We start from the raw sequence: 15,305 nt of genomic DNA on the forward strand, positions 1-15,305 counted from the left end.
GTTCTGAAGTGGAAAAATGAGATAATCTTCATTCAAGATTCCTCGAAACGAAGCGATTATATGAATCTTGAGTCCGGTACCAAAACATTTTACTTTTCCTGCATATTGGAAATTGATATAATGTTAATGCAGTATGATTTAATAAACAACTGTACGTATATTTTGTATGATAAATCACATCTAATAATGGGTAATTATACAATCTACCGACCTTTTTAACTCGTTTGTTAGTCGATAGAGCTGAACCTGGAGTGCCTGTACCATCTGATAGACTGAGAACACTTATCTGCAATTTTGGTTATAGTATGAAAATATTTATAAATTCAAGAGCTAACAAATATCTTTAGGATATATAGTATTGTAGGTATATTATGAAATAAGCAGGAAATTTTTAAGATGTGAAACATGAAGCTTACATTTATATAATTTGAAACTGAAGTCCCAGTATCAATGTCTTCAAGCACAGGAGAAGTGCTAACTGAACATTCATATGCATCCACAACATAATATACTGTGCTTCTAACTAATATGTTATCATCAGTGAGCTCAACTTTAAAAGTAATTTCTCTTCCTGCAATTTGCTTCAATGGTGGAGGATATGATGCAGGATCCTACAAAATTACAATCAGTAGACAACTTGATATAATCATAAAAACAGTAACATATGTTTCGGATAAAATAATTAATTGACACTAAAGGGATTAAAGTACTTTACATTGTATCCTTCAGCCATCAGATTAGTTACTGTTTTACCCAACAGTCGTTTCACGGCACGATCATATAAAACAAAATTAAAAGCTTCTGTGTCATCTTCAGCAAGAACAACGATCTTGAACCTGCAAATAAGATATATGAATTGTTGGTGATTTTTTAGGTGGTCAGTTATTTGTTCATATATACATTTAACTTTACATATTTATATTGATAAGAGTATAGACTGAATTTGTTTCTCAATAACCTCTTTTGTGGTACTGGATAATTCTTCTGGCATATGGTATATCAATACTTTCCTTCGAACTTTATAACTTCTTCGTGACAATCATTCTTGTTGCAGCTACCATACCACCAGTTGTCACTTTCTTCAACGGATTTAACCTTTAATTTGCACATAAAACTCATCTACACATTCCATTAACATGTTTTCATTTATTACATTCACAAAAAACTCTACTTCGTATTTATGCATGCAGTATTAATCAAATACAGAATGTATTATATGTGAACTTACACATTGATCTTAAATTTGCAGCATATAGATAAATAATACCTTCAGAAAATCAGTAGAAATTTTCTCACTTAACTCCTTTAGTGTAACCGTTTCAATGACAGACACCACCTCCTTAACATCCTTCGTAGTTGGAGAAGAAGTTGTCTTGTCAGAAGGTACATAACCTTCTTCGCGAAGCCTGATACAAATATGGATAAATGATTTTGAGCTCTTCAAAAAATAATTAACTAATCATCTAAGATATATGGATGAAATATAGTTGATGAAAATGAGTGTACCTCTATCTCATAGCAAAAAAAAATCATGATCCAAATTGATATATATCTTAGACGCGGGTAGTGTGCTAATCTGAACAAAACCTGTATATACATATGAAATGAAATCATGTTGAGTACATGTTAATAATCTCACACTTTACTACTTTAATATTGAATTTTATAGGACTTACTCTTCCAAATCTTAAGCTTTGTACTTGACGCTATAACAATTATAGGCTCCTCCTCACCATCTTTAAATCCTGCCTTAACCTCTCTAACACGTGCATCAGTATTCACGACAAGATTACCCCATACAGTGACCTTATGAGAATCTCTGTATATGTAAGTTCAAGATTATTAAATAATACAAAAGCCATTTCTATAAAACAGAGTTTGATCAACAATAAATCTTAGCCAATGAGAAGTCCAATATAAACCTTCCGTCAGTAATCCTGAACTTGCAAATATCATTCAGACCGTACATAGTTTTGATTTTCCATACATGCTCAAAATCCACTAAAACACCAATCACATCTACATACCAAGACCAATTATATATGTTGGATTAATAAGTGTATAAAATGAAATAATTTGCGAGACTAATATAAAAACTTAATTTGTTAGACTTATTGATACGTAAGTACTTGAAAAATAGTATAACCTGTTGAATAATCGGGAGAATCAGGTTTCTCATATGCGTTTGCAACAACAAACAAATCGCTCAAATCAACAAATTCAAACTTGTGCCTGGCTATCATGAAGTCGTCTTCAACTCTTTCAACATTAGTCGATGGCGAGAAGTTGATGCGAAATTTAGAGAGAGAGCCCAAAGCTTCTTTTGTGTAAAAATTTGAAAAAATAAAGACTCCACCTTCTAATATTTTATGAGCATGATATTTCCAGTTATCAGCATAAACAAAAACATGAACATGACAGTCCTGATCATACAATAAAATAGACAACATCATGATGTATAAATCAGTTAATATGAGTCTAATTAATTGGAAAATGTAAGAAAGTAAATTATAAATTTAGAGGCTTACAACGTCATCCAGTAAAACTAAATTGTATCATTTCATTATTTCAGTCCCATTATCTGCGACAGAAACAGAAGGCCACATTCTGGTAACTCTAGCCTATATCTTCCATGTGGTTCTAGAAGCGTCAATAAAAGAGAGCTGATCAAATATTGTGGATAGTTATCTGTATCATAAGACAAAAATATTAAGTACAATAGCAAGATAGAAGAAAAGGACGGTGGGATGTGGTTGTTTACCTGTATGAAGTCGATTTGTATGATGTAGAAACCGAATATTGTCTTCCAAGAAAGAAGAAGCAGTTAATGGAAAAAAGTGATGTTCGAAAAGGTAGGAGTAAAATATTATAAGCAAAAAATTAGGAGGAGTAATCAGTTTTTGTTTGTTACAAATCATAAGATATGACAGATAAATTGATTTATTGTAAAGATATTTTAATGATATACATTACATACCTATATCAATCTAGAAACATAAAATTAGGAGGCAAATTAATCATATGATCTCTGTATAAAATAAAAAGATATAATGTGTTTTACAAATATAAAAAACAATAATATTAATATAGTGCACTATTATATTACCAAAAATACTATTTAAATATTTAACTCACTTATACGTCATTAATTCCATGCATGCATCCTGAATGGTTGTTAAAGAAAAACTTTTGCATATGGATTTATTTGAACCGGATAATTAATTGTAAGCATGTTTCATGAATGGTAGGAAATTAGTTATGTATTTTAGAGTTATAGAAAGGCAAACTTGTTGACAATAAAATTCTTTATTTATTTTAGATTCAAAAGGCCATCTTGTAAAGATTGGTTCGATCTCTATACTTGAAAAAAGATTGTTTTGTCTCTAAAATTATTGTTCTACACCTACCAATTGGATATTTCCGCTTTATAATTCACCAACATAATTTTCGTGTTAATACAATTTTTTTATGGAGATATATTTATCATTGCTGCTATATAGGATTTTCAATAATCGCACAAATGTTGATATTTAAATGGGAGAAATATTAAAACTAATGACAAATCAAAGTTAAGAGGACACAATAAACCATATGAAAAACATTGAAAGCTAACAATTACAATAAGTTCATGGATAGAATTTAATATTCGATCATAAAGTTTCGAAGACCGGATGTCCTAACATTGAGCGATATTTCGGAATTAAATAATAAAATAGATGAAATAGTGTCTTATTGATGAATAGAATAGTAAATTTCAGCAGCCATATCTTTCTTCAAGATATTTCATCATCAAGGTGCGTGGGGAGCAAGGTAAACCATATCCTCCAACCTACACGATATTCTTAAATAATTCAGAAAAAATCATTGATAAAATATTTGAGTTGTCTTATTGTCTTGCTTAACTACATTAAGTATGATTCAAAGTTTAATGTACCTCTGACGCATGAGGAAAACTTGTGGATCATCAATGTTGTTATAAATCTTGGTAGACGGCAGATTACCGATTACATATGTATCTAAAATATTCCAAATCATAGTTAATTCATGAATAGAATAATGTATGTGAACTTTTCAAAATATTGAAAATAGGTATAAAATGCAAAAATGTACTTCGAAATACTGAAAATCTGGTTGATGCCAGTATAACAATAACAGGATTCTCCAGCTGAGTTTCATACAATGCTTCATAATGTTTAGGAAATGGAGAATAAAAGGATACACAGTGCCTAATCCTGTGAATTGTGTAAAGTATAAGTCCTTATACATTGAATATACGCAAGTAAGACACACTGAATTAAATCACACTCACAGTCCGTCACTAATATTGAAGCGCATAAGATCTCTTGAACCATGTCGGGTCTGCACAGTCCTCATGGCTTTCAGATTCTCAACAACTCCAACGACATCTGTTAATTTAGACATTTAGCCATAAGTTCAATACATAATAAACTAACAGTTGGTATTGCTAAATCTTATAAGTTACTTGTAGAGTACATAGGCTGGTTTTCAGGTCCATAAAAATAGAAAGAATCGTGAAGCTCGTTCAATGGTGTGATATGAAACTTATGCCTCGTGATGAAGAGATCATTGTTTAGGTCCAATACAACAGTGGTGGAGGCAGTAAAATGGATCATATCCTTAGAATGTACAGGCCTAAACAAACCAGTAGCTGGGGAAACATTCATGTTTCTGATGCAATAGATGGTTCCTGGAGTAATAATACCAGCAAAGAGATTCCAAAGCTCTGGAGCAACGACCGCGTGCATATGGTTATTCTGGAAATTGAATAACAGAGATAGGTAATGTATTTATATAAAACTAAATGCCACATTTAGAAAATATGATAGTTTATGCAATGTTGTAATGAATCTTATTGTAACGAATCAATATGGCAGAGCTAGTAGTATTGTTCAAAATATACAGATTTGTTGTAACATACCTCACAATCTAACAAAATCATATTGTAACGAATCAAAATGCCAGAGCTAGTGGTATTGTTCCAAATCCTGGTGACACGAACTCTCAGGAACCAATCGTTCCGAGTCTCATTCAAAGCAGACAAATGACTGTGCATCTCCATATCTGTAAAATGTTCAACAAATAATGAGTATAAAAGACTACATAAGAAAGCACTAATGTGTTTATAATGGTTGTTCTTACCAGATGCAAAAAAATTATTGATCAATGGTAGTGAACCAGGTATACGTGTTGTTTATTCTCATATAAATGATGTGATCGTGTTCTATATAACTACCATCTTCCCACGTATCATGGTTCACAATTGATTGTTAGGATATTGATTGATCCTGTAATTATGCATTATTCTGATTTATCTAAACAAATTAACAACTAAACATTCCTTAACAAATAAACTGATAAGGGGAAATCAGATATCTTTGTATATATTTCAAAATAAAGTTGTTCCCAACACATTTTATCTTCCATTTCTCTATACCTTAAACCAAGTAATTAGGTACATTTGCATTATTTGTCTTATAATATGCAAATCGTTATAAATATTTGATTGTGCTAATCATATGGAAATTAAGAAATTACCATATATGACCTCCATATGATTAGGTGATAAGAATGTAACCTGATTTTGTTAAAGTCTAAAATATATTGTTTAAACATTATAAATAAGTAATAATAAACTTAAATCATGTGATCTATGTGCTCCATATCGGAGAGAGCTCTATATATATTATATGACTTCATTAGACTTCTCGATAAAATCACTTTACACATTAAATATTAAATAAAAAATAAATATTATTAAATGATTAGTAAAATATATATTGGAAAAACCTAATAAGGCATATTGTTTAAGATTATACTTTTAACTTAATCGAACAATTTTAAAATTATTATTTTATATGTCAACAAATACTTGATTCTATAAATAACATGTTATATTTATGGTTGTATTATAATAGTTGCATTTACATCGATTGCAGAGGATATGTAGCAGCAGATACCATGTAGTTCCAAATTATTATAGCTATATTATTACATTTGTTTAATTTCTTGAAATATTATTTAATTTATACACATTAAAAATGTTTTATGATTTATCATATTATATAAGAATTTGTTATATATTTTGTTATCCAAAAAATAATAAGATAACACTTATTTTATAGCTGAATATACTTTTTCCTTTTGCTGTTTTACGATTAGTATTAGACATGAACAGAGCAATGGTAGAACGTGCGAACAAATAACTTCAGCTGTGACAGAAAGCCCAGAAAGCCGTTGATGCAAATTAACGACATGATTTATATTATAAGTTTCATTATGTGTCAATACATACTTTGTTCCGTTTATAGGATATCATATTGTCAGTTATTATTATTATTATAATATAATAGTTGCATTTATATCATGTAATACGAAGAAAATACAAAAAATGGATAGGATAAGAAGCAACGAACATCATCTCGTTTATGGTTATTATTATGGATCTTAGTTAATTTTTTTTATTTTAATTTTTTGAGACAATAGTAATATCATATTGTCTGTTGGGATATAATAGTTACATTTAAACTGTTTAAAGGTAGAAAATACGAAAAATGGAGAGGATAAATAGTAGCAGCTACCATATATTAACTTTTTATTAATTTAATTTCTTGAAATATTATTAAATATAATAAGATTTAGAATTATGTTGTACATCATTTTATCAAATTTTAATTATTTTATAAGTATAGATGTGGCTTAAATGTGACTTGTGTTATAGACATGGGTATTAATGAAATATTTGACAGTAAAGAATTTAAGATTACGTTATTTTCTACAATTTAATTAGTTCTCTCATTTTCTATCTGATATATTTCAATTACTCCATTACTAAACATCTTACTACTCATGATATCTTACAATTAGTATTCGACCTGAAAAGAGTAATGGTAGAACGTACGCTGAACATATTGGATAAGTATTATTATGACAGAAAATTGCTCATGTCAATAGATTCTTGTTTATGCAAATAACATATCAAATTGCCAGTTGTAACATAATAGTTGAATTTCAATCGTAATCTATGGAGAAAACACACAAAATGGCTACGAACCAACAACAGACTGCAATCAGAATAATGATTATTATGGACTCCAATAAATTAATTTTAATTTATTAATTTTAATTCTTGAGACATTAATAATATCATATTGTTAATTTTATTATAATAGTTGAATTTACATTGTATAATCATGTAGAAAAAGTGAAGGTTGGAGATGATACAAATAAGCAGACACCTAACTCTTTCTGAATATTTTATTTATTTTATTTTATTTCAGGTAATTTTTTAATCATAGAAAGTTTTTAAGCACTTTTTGTTCTATTAAGTTATATTTCAACACTTGATGTTCATTTGAGTGGATAATGATAAAAAAATATTACGTTCTACCGCGGTTATATAACGTATCCGTATAATCTGATTGTAATGTATATTTCTTGAAATTATAATATCAGCAAAATCCATTAATGACACAGGTTTTATGTTGGTTGAGTAAATTATCTTATATATAAAAATATAGGATATTTATAATATATTTTCATTATATATTAACTAATAAAGTGTTATTTAAAAATATAAAAAATAATTAAAATAATCTCACATATTAATTTAACTGTACTGTACTCTACTTGATACTTCTCCTTTTGGTTCATTTTAATTGATAATGATGAAAATATTACGATCCTTAGAATATTAATTTAACCTATATATTTTAAAATTATAATATCAGTAAAATCCATTAATGACAAAATTTTTATGTTAGTTGAGAAAACTATCTTTACATTTATTTTTAAAATATCTTACATGTTTTATATTTGTTTTTAAACTACCTTACATATTTATATTTATATTTACTTTTAAAATATCTTACATATTTATATCCCAAAACATTGGTACACAAAACAGTTGCATGCAGATCTAGGAGAAAACGACCGGAAAAGAGGGAAAATAGCGGCTGAGTGAACAAATTTCACTTCGATTAATCAGGTTTGCGTTTCTTCAAGGTTTATCTTTCAATTAACATTCAAATTTGTCACTAACTGAGTTTGATTTAACTTCATATGGTTCGGTAATATCAATAAGTTCGTATAATTGCTCAATATGTTGTATTGACCCATGAATATTGTTAATTGGTATTGACAATAGGATTGAAGTTGTAAGTATTGTATGCACGGGCTAGATTATCACTGAAAAATAGTCAGTATTGTGAGTATTATGAGTATTGTTTGTATACACTCTGTTATGTATGTTTGTAGATTATGTATGTTCTGCATCTTTATATGTTTTGTGTATGTTTAAGTTCTTATGTATGTTGTAGAATTTGTATACTAATGTTTGTACTTGTGATATGTATTAAGACGATTACAGTTAATTGTTGGAACAAACTCTTATGAGAGAGCAGTAGACAAATGTACAAACTGGTGAACAGTTTGGGATTAGATTCATATAATGTTTAATCAGTTAATAATCTAATATATTACTTAATATGTATATGACAGATACCTGTGAACAAATGGAAGTACGACGAACAAACATAAAGTTACTGGAAGATTCAAACATCGTCAGTAAAGCTATTATTTCCATTCTTTAACAGTCCTTTTTATGTATATATATATAGTTTAACCTCATTTAACCGTAAGATCGGTTTCACAAATCAACTTGAATTTTTTATTCTATAATTTATGTTTTACATTATAGCTTAAGTACTATAGCAAGGACTATCCTTCATTCCTTATTTTTCTGTCGGGATTTAGAGAGGACAGAGAGGTTGATTCTGTGGTGAGATTTCTTTTAATGCTTATTATGTTCGAAATATATTAAGTATTTGATACATATGCCATATTAAATTATAAAAAATTTTAATCCTATCGCAGAAGCTACCAGAAAGTTTCATTACGGCTGTTCGGTCAAAGATACCGGGAACTGTTGTAATACAAATAGCCAATGGACATGAGTCACATGTTCGATTTAGGAGAACATAACAATCTCTTTGTCATATGTCAGAATTTAATAGGGATTGTCGTGGTTTGTTTGGATCAATAATGATTTTCTCTAATAATGGAAATGGAAATTTCTTTGCAAGTTTTTTGAAAGATGACTTAAGTGAGGTGATTTATTTCCTAAATCGAACTATACCATTTGGCACATTTTATGATCAAGGTGACTTTCTCATTCTCAATTCCAAAACTCAATCATATTTGTACCTTCTTTATTATAGTAGTATACTTTTCAACCTGTAATTTGAATTAAATTGTAATTTCAGATCTCACAAATGGGTTTGGGTGGAAGATACTTGTGTTTCTCAACAGTGAGGAAATTAAATTTGGAGAAATAATAAGTAACTGAAAACCAGTGTTTTCTGTGTTGTTTTTGTCAGCAAGTGTTCATGTAACTAAAATTTAGTTATTTCATATAATTTTTAAAATTTTAAATATTAATTTTAGTGTAAAGCTACCATAATATTTATTTGTTGGATTATATTGCCTAGGTGGTATAATGCGCTTTAACCTTTATGTGTTTTTCAGCCAATTCCGGGACGATTCTGGAGACATTTTGGAAAAGTGCTTCCACCTAATTTATCATTTTTTCTGATAAATGGAGATCAGTATGACGGAACCTGTTTCCCAAATATTCGGAAAATATATGGCATAACGGATCTTATGGCTGACTATGGTTTAACCGAGTCTGATAAAATCCTACTTACTTACTTTGGCAATGGGAACTTTTTAATCATGGTATTTAACAGTTCAGACGTCGAAGTTATGCCGATGGACAATCGTTCAAGTGATACAGGTCATTGTGCTCTTTTTAAATTCTTAATTTGCATTATGCAGCGAATCTATCTATTTTCATCTATCAATTTGCTTAATTATTTTTTTACATATAATAAATATGACCATTGTTTACTTAAATTGATTAATCAATGTTTATTTGAATGTGACATAAATGGAAAATGATATCAAAACTGAGGAACCAGAGAATGATGAGCTTGATCTGGAGGCTGGCATGGAGCACATTGCAGCAGGAATACAGCAGACAGGATTAAACATTGATCCTATCAATTTTACTGCTGTGATGAGCCAATCCAATGTGGACAACACAACTCATGGACCGGTACGTGAAATGTATAAATCTGTTAATAATATAGTTCGCTGTAACATCATAGTGTTTGTATTATTCTAATATTCTGTAAATAACAATTATAGTTCGCTGTTGATATTGTGTTGGATTGATCAGTTTCATAAAAAACTCTCTTTCTGTAGTATATCCCAAAACATATCAGTCCACGAAATCGGTCTTTTAAAGTTGGCGATAGAGTTGTCCTGAGGACTCCAGATGGTGAATGGAGTGTTGCGATTGTGATATCTGGCAGAACTTTTAGGATGTCAGGAGGATGGAACAAGTTTGCAAGAGATAACCATGTATCTTTGAATGAAACTCTGGTTTTCACCCTTTTGGAAGAAGATGATTTCGTATTTCATGTTAGCTTTCCCGGTAGAAATTAACCAGCTATCTCTTAAGCTGATTGAACTTGCTTTTGTCATGTACGGTATTTCGAAAAGACGTTGTGAAGGTTTCTATTACTCTGGCATTTCATAATTTACCATAAACTATGTTCTAATTCCATCAAGTATTTCAAAGTATGTTGCTAAGTGCGAGTATTATACTCCATTTATTTGTCATTTTATGAATGTTGTATCCATTTTTAAGCATTGTCAATTGAAATCATGTTACATTCGATTGCTTTGTTTAATTTTGATTAGTGTATGGAGGCAGCTCAAAATGGATTATTTTCTTCTATTAAATGTATAATAGAATAACAAATATTGTTTAACGATTCTTAGAAAGATACAAAAATATTGATCAACACTATGTAAAAAGTTGAAATATTATGTTCAAATCTTTGTTAAAATACTTTACATATGGAAGATCAAATATGGATTTCATATTACTATAAATTAGGCTTTTAATAAGGCAATAATGAATAACTGCAAGATTAGGAAAGTAAGTGATACATATCCACCCTATAAATTAGCAAGATATTCTTTAACAGAAGTTGTTATTAGAGATAAAAGCAAATTGTGCAGTCACCGATTTTGATTATCTTTGCTCGACAAATTATAGAAAACTTCTTCAAAAATTACATTAGCCGTTACATTTGTATATCCTCCACTATCACTGTCAATCAGAATATGTAAGCCTGAAGGAGAAGTAACTCTCGATACAACAACATAAAGTTGTCCATGTGTAAACACGGATCTCGACAAATAAAGTCCAACCTTGTGAAGCGACTGTCCCCGACTCTTATTAATTGTCATAGCATAACACAACTGGACTGGAAATTGAACTCTTTTGAACTCAAATGGCCATTGAGTATTTGAAGGTTCCATTTCTATCCGTGGAATAATGTGAGTTGTTCCAACTTGAGAACCAGTAAGTATATCACATACTATACTATTGGGCAAACACCTTTTGACAATCATTCTTGTCCCATTACAAAGTCCCATGATCTGATTGAGGTTTCTCATGAGCATAATCACGCATCCTTCTTTAATTTTCAAATGATGTTTTGGCAGGCAAGGCATATTAATGGAATTCAAGTATTCAATTGGAAAAGCAGAACCAAAATCATTGTTATCACCTTCACTGTCTACCAAGGAATCTTGACTAAAATAAGAGTGCTCCTTTCCTGGAACTTGATCAAGAATGTATGAATTTATATCACCCACAATGGCATTCGTTGGAGTAAGAATTGATCTTTCCCTCAAATAGTCAGCATTCTTTATGTTCTTTGCAAGATCGGGATAAACTACGTCAACAATAGCCTTTAATGGGTTCTCTATTGCTCTGATCAGAAATTTATCCGGAATCACTACTTCCGGATCACTGATTATATCATCTGGATGAACATTGGGAAGAGTACCATTACCAACATCAAGTACCCGCCTGCTAAATTCTGCGATTTCATGTTTTTCTTGTTCTATTTTCCCAGAGGAAAGACGCATATTTTTTTCTAGTTAGAATACCCGACAATGATCCCATATCTTTGAACTATTTAAAGAAGCACTCACAACCTGTGCTCTTGAAGCTTTTGGTATCACAGGGAGGATTTGCCGAAAGTCTCCTCTAAAAACAATAGTTATACAGCCAAATGGTAGGCTAGCTTTTTCACGATCCACTGATGTCATAATATCTCGTAAACTGCGATCAACACTTTCGGCAGCATGTCGGTGCTGCATGGGAGCTTCATCCCATATAATCAAACTGGTCTGTTTCAATAATTCACCAAGTTCAGTACCATGCTTGATTCCGGCAACCGAGTACTCATCAACCTTCAACGGAATGTGAAACCTTGAATGAGTTGTTCTTCCCCCGGGAAGCAGCATAGCTGCGATGCCAGAAGAGGCAACATGAAGAACTACTTTTTCAACACTACGTAGTTTACAACAAAGAGTATTCCACAGGAAAGTTTTTTTACATCCTCCACTGCCGTATACAAAAAAAATACCTCCTTTGCCATTTTCAACGCTGTCAATAATAGAAGCGTAGACATGAAGCTGCTCTGTATTAAGTGATTTATAAAGTTTGTCATGTTCCTCATGCTCGTGTTCCTTGTTGTAAGAAAGTTCATCAGACAGTAATCTGTTATCGAGTCCATGCATAAAGCTGTCATCAGGAAAATGCATCGAGTTGTAATCTTTAAGACTTTTGCCAACATCGTTAAAGAGTTTTTCAATTTCTGCAATGTATTTATAAATCGGAATTAATGAAAATATTAACAGGTTAAATATATCGTATAACTTTAAAGATGAATTTTGTTGAACTATAACCAATTTAGAAGATACATGCCAAACAAAAATTCTGAATGTCTGATTGATTAAGATGCAGTTCATTGTTGTTGGTTATCCGTCTTCTGATCAACAGAATATCCTCAGACATGGATTCCCAATGTTTCTCCCATAGTTTTAAAGGGTCAGCAACCTGATTGTTTGATAATATATGCACAAATAACTGCCTGAGTTGACGTGGCATTGCATGAACTGCATTTTCTGACATAGCAACATCCCACTGTCTATCGTCCTTTAAAAGTCCAAGTGCATCACACGCTTCTTGAAATGAATTATGAACAAATTCATTAACAGTCTTGAGATCTTGGTATGATGTGGCACCTTTGATGTGCATGAGTAACATCCTAAAAAAAAATATTTCACCGGAATGCGAGTGAACGTCTGATAATCGACCAAATACCTAACCACGTTCCCGTGCCTTCCATTTACATAAGTCTGCCTTCCAAGTAAAATATGTTGGAAATTCTTCATAAGTGTATTTTATTGCCTCTGGGAAACTTTTATTTGCTTCAAACCAGCCTTCAAGTTTGGTAAACCGAATTTTGGCTCTTTCAGCAACATCTCCAAGATCATCGTGTGGCTTAAACGAAACACATTTCTCATCTTCCATGTGTACAGGTAGGCGCTCAACAGAAGGGAAACGATGGTGTCTGTCAAAACCTAGAAATCTCCAAGCTGCTTCCGACGCACATATATAACGACCATCAAGGAAATTTTTGATCTCATCCATTGACTTTGCTTTGGTAGTCATTTCATCCGGTGTATCTTTTTTATTTTTCTTTCTAAGAAGCATTGTGGCAGTATCATGACCTTTCAAGCAGTATTTAAAAAGATATTTCAAAGATCGCGAGGAGTTACAGACCTCGAGATTTATATGACAATGAAAGCGCAACAATAAATCTCTATTGTATGGTACAATATAATGGTTGTCAAGAAGAACTCCTTTATTCAAAACACTTGCTTCAGTCCGCCTTCTACGATACACAACAAATCCACAAACATCGAAGAAAGTGTTTACGTTATACCTTTAAGCAAAGAAAAAAGAATAAATTAAGCGATGCTTGTTTCCGCGTATATGATAAATTACAGTATTCAATTAAAATTTAAAATCCTTACTCGGATTCCTATATTTTTAACACACACTTACTTTTTAGGAAAATGACGTCCACACTTTCCTTTCACCATACACGGAGAATAAGAAAAATCTTTACCACATGGTCCATGTATCATATGCGCTTTAACTACGTTGTAGCCGATAGGATCCATATTTTTGTCTGGTATTTCGGCATATATTAACTGATCAATCTGTTGCACATTTTATGGTCTGCTTTGCGGGTGTAACCATATTAACATATGACAATGAGGAAGTCCACGCTTTTGGAACTCAATAACACGCATAACTGATATTAAAAATAAAAAAAAATCAAAAAACAAACGTGTTAAATGCATAAAAGACTACTGTTAAATTTAAATTTGTTTAGGAATAATGAGTGTGTGTCATGCAAACTTAAAAATTTGTGCCAAACCTCTAATGCATTTCCCGAAGTAGTTCTTTTTCTTTATAAGGTCTAGGAGTTGATCAAGTTTCAGCTTAAACACTCTAGCTATCACATCGGGTTTGTTAGCTACATCCACTCCGAGAAGATATTCCATCATTTGTTAATTTCCGGCCATTGAGTATTACATGTCATTGTCAAGAATAATGATGGATGTCCAATCGTACGACAAATAGCCAAAGAATCTTTGAAATACTGGTTCATGTACCGTTGAGAACCTGTATGGGTTGCTGGTAATATGACATTCTTACCAATGTTTCCAAGATTCGTATCACCTTTAGTAAGAGAATCACGAATAGACCTGTACAAATCTGAACGAATGGTGCTTTGGTGGTTTCTAATCCAGTCCAATCTGTACTGTTCTACTGCAGCAAATGCGTCGACAACAAATTATTGCCAAAGACGACCACAAAGATGTAGATTCATTCCTAAAACAGCATAAATAGTATAACGTATAAGATAAAAAATTTCCTGGATTTAACATGAATTAAAATGTAACGGATAATATCTTCATCAGGACATATCATAAGCTTATAGGAATAGTATTCCCTCATTGTGACAGTAGTTCGGTGTCTGGTTTCGTCAGGATGTTGATCATTAACCGCTTCAGCAGACACGTTCTGCTTCTTGTTCTTCAACGGTATATTGAGATGGAATCCATCATCACCATACGGAAAAAGTAACGGATATTGCAGACACATGAAGTGCTTGCATGTTTCAAAAACTCTCTTAAGAATTTTTGCTTTGTCTCAACTACAATGTCTCTGAATGGACATGTATTATCATGTCACCAACAATTAACACAACTACTTCATTAGATGGTCCAACCTGATTTTTTCTGCCGGATGCAGATTTTGAAGATACCAGAATCAAACTAAAATC

General features: G+C 31.3%; 3 protein-coding genes across 3 annotated transcripts; all 3 read right to left on the reverse strand.

Moving 5' to 3' along the window:
* Positions 1 to 89: 89 nt before the first annotated feature.
* On the reverse strand, positions 90 to 5,080 carry LOC141714441 (uncharacterized). The gene is made up of 16 exons (XM_074517960.1): positions 4,940 to 5,080; positions 4,484 to 4,775; positions 4,310 to 4,406; positions 4,111 to 4,232; positions 3,935 to 4,016; positions 3,817 to 3,829; positions 2,147 to 2,423; positions 1,923 to 2,019; positions 1,677 to 1,819; positions 1,560 to 1,587; positions 1,268 to 1,406; positions 1,007 to 1,119; positions 716 to 836; positions 417 to 611; positions 212 to 286; positions 90 to 98 (listed from the first exon to the last, which is right to left on the reverse strand). Exons 1-16 carry the CDS (start codon positions 5,078 to 5,080, stop codon positions 90 to 92), a joined length of 1,944 nt encoding a protein of 647 aa, XP_074374061.1.
* A 6,026-nt stretch (positions 5,081 to 11,106) lies between these two features.
* LOC141714442 (uncharacterized) lies at positions 11,107 to 12,024 on the reverse strand. The gene has a single exon (XM_074517961.1). It carries the CDS (start codon positions 12,022 to 12,024, stop codon positions 11,107 to 11,109), a length of 918 nt encoding a protein of 305 aa, XP_074374062.1.
* A 12-nt stretch (positions 12,025 to 12,036) lies between these two features.
* LOC141714443 (uncharacterized) lies at positions 12,037 to 14,133 on the reverse strand. The gene is made up of 4 exons (XM_074517962.1): positions 14,015 to 14,133; positions 13,383 to 13,892; positions 13,045 to 13,211; positions 12,037 to 12,758 (listed from the first exon to the last, which is right to left on the reverse strand). The coding sequence occupies exons 1-4, from the start codon at positions 14,131 to 14,133 to the stop codon at positions 12,037 to 12,039; spliced, it is 1,518 nt and encodes a 505-aa protein (XP_074374063.1).
* Positions 14,134 to 15,305: the final 1,172 nt, after the last annotated feature.

Source organism: Apium graveolens, chromosome 3, assembly GCF_009905375.1.
Source record: "Apium graveolens cultivar Ventura chromosome 3, ASM990537v1, whole genome shotgun sequence".
Taxonomy (NCBI): domain Eukaryota; kingdom Viridiplantae; phylum Streptophyta; class Magnoliopsida; order Apiales; family Apiaceae; genus Apium; species Apium graveolens.

Coding starts and splice junctions, on each gene's coding strand:
- LOC141714441 (XM_074517960.1), bottom strand. CDS start 5,080: ATGGAGATGCACAGTCATTTGTCTGCTTTGAATGAGACTCGGAACGAT. Junction 4,407..4,483: donor CCAGCCTATGTACTCTACAA/GTAACTTATAAG, acceptor CTAAATTAACAG/ATGTCGTTGGAGTTGTTGAG. Junction 1,588..1,676: donor AAAGCTTAAGATTTGGAAGA/GTAAGTCCTATA, acceptor ATGTATATACAG/GTTTTGTTCAGATTAGCACA.
- LOC141714442 (XM_074517961.1), bottom strand. CDS start 12,024: ATGCGTCTTTCCTCTGGGAAAATAGAACAAGAAAAACATGAAATCGCA.
- LOC141714443 (XM_074517962.1), bottom strand. CDS start 14,133: ATGGATCCTATCGGCTACAACGTAGTTAAAGCGCATATGATACATGGA. Junction 13,893..14,014: donor GGACGTCATTTTCCTAAAAA/GTAAGTGTGTGT, acceptor CTTTGCTTAAAG/GTATAACGTAAACACTTTCT. Junction 12,759..13,044: donor TGCAGTTCATGCAATGCCAC/GTCAACTCAGGC, acceptor AATACATTGCAG/AAATTGAAAAACTCTTTAAC.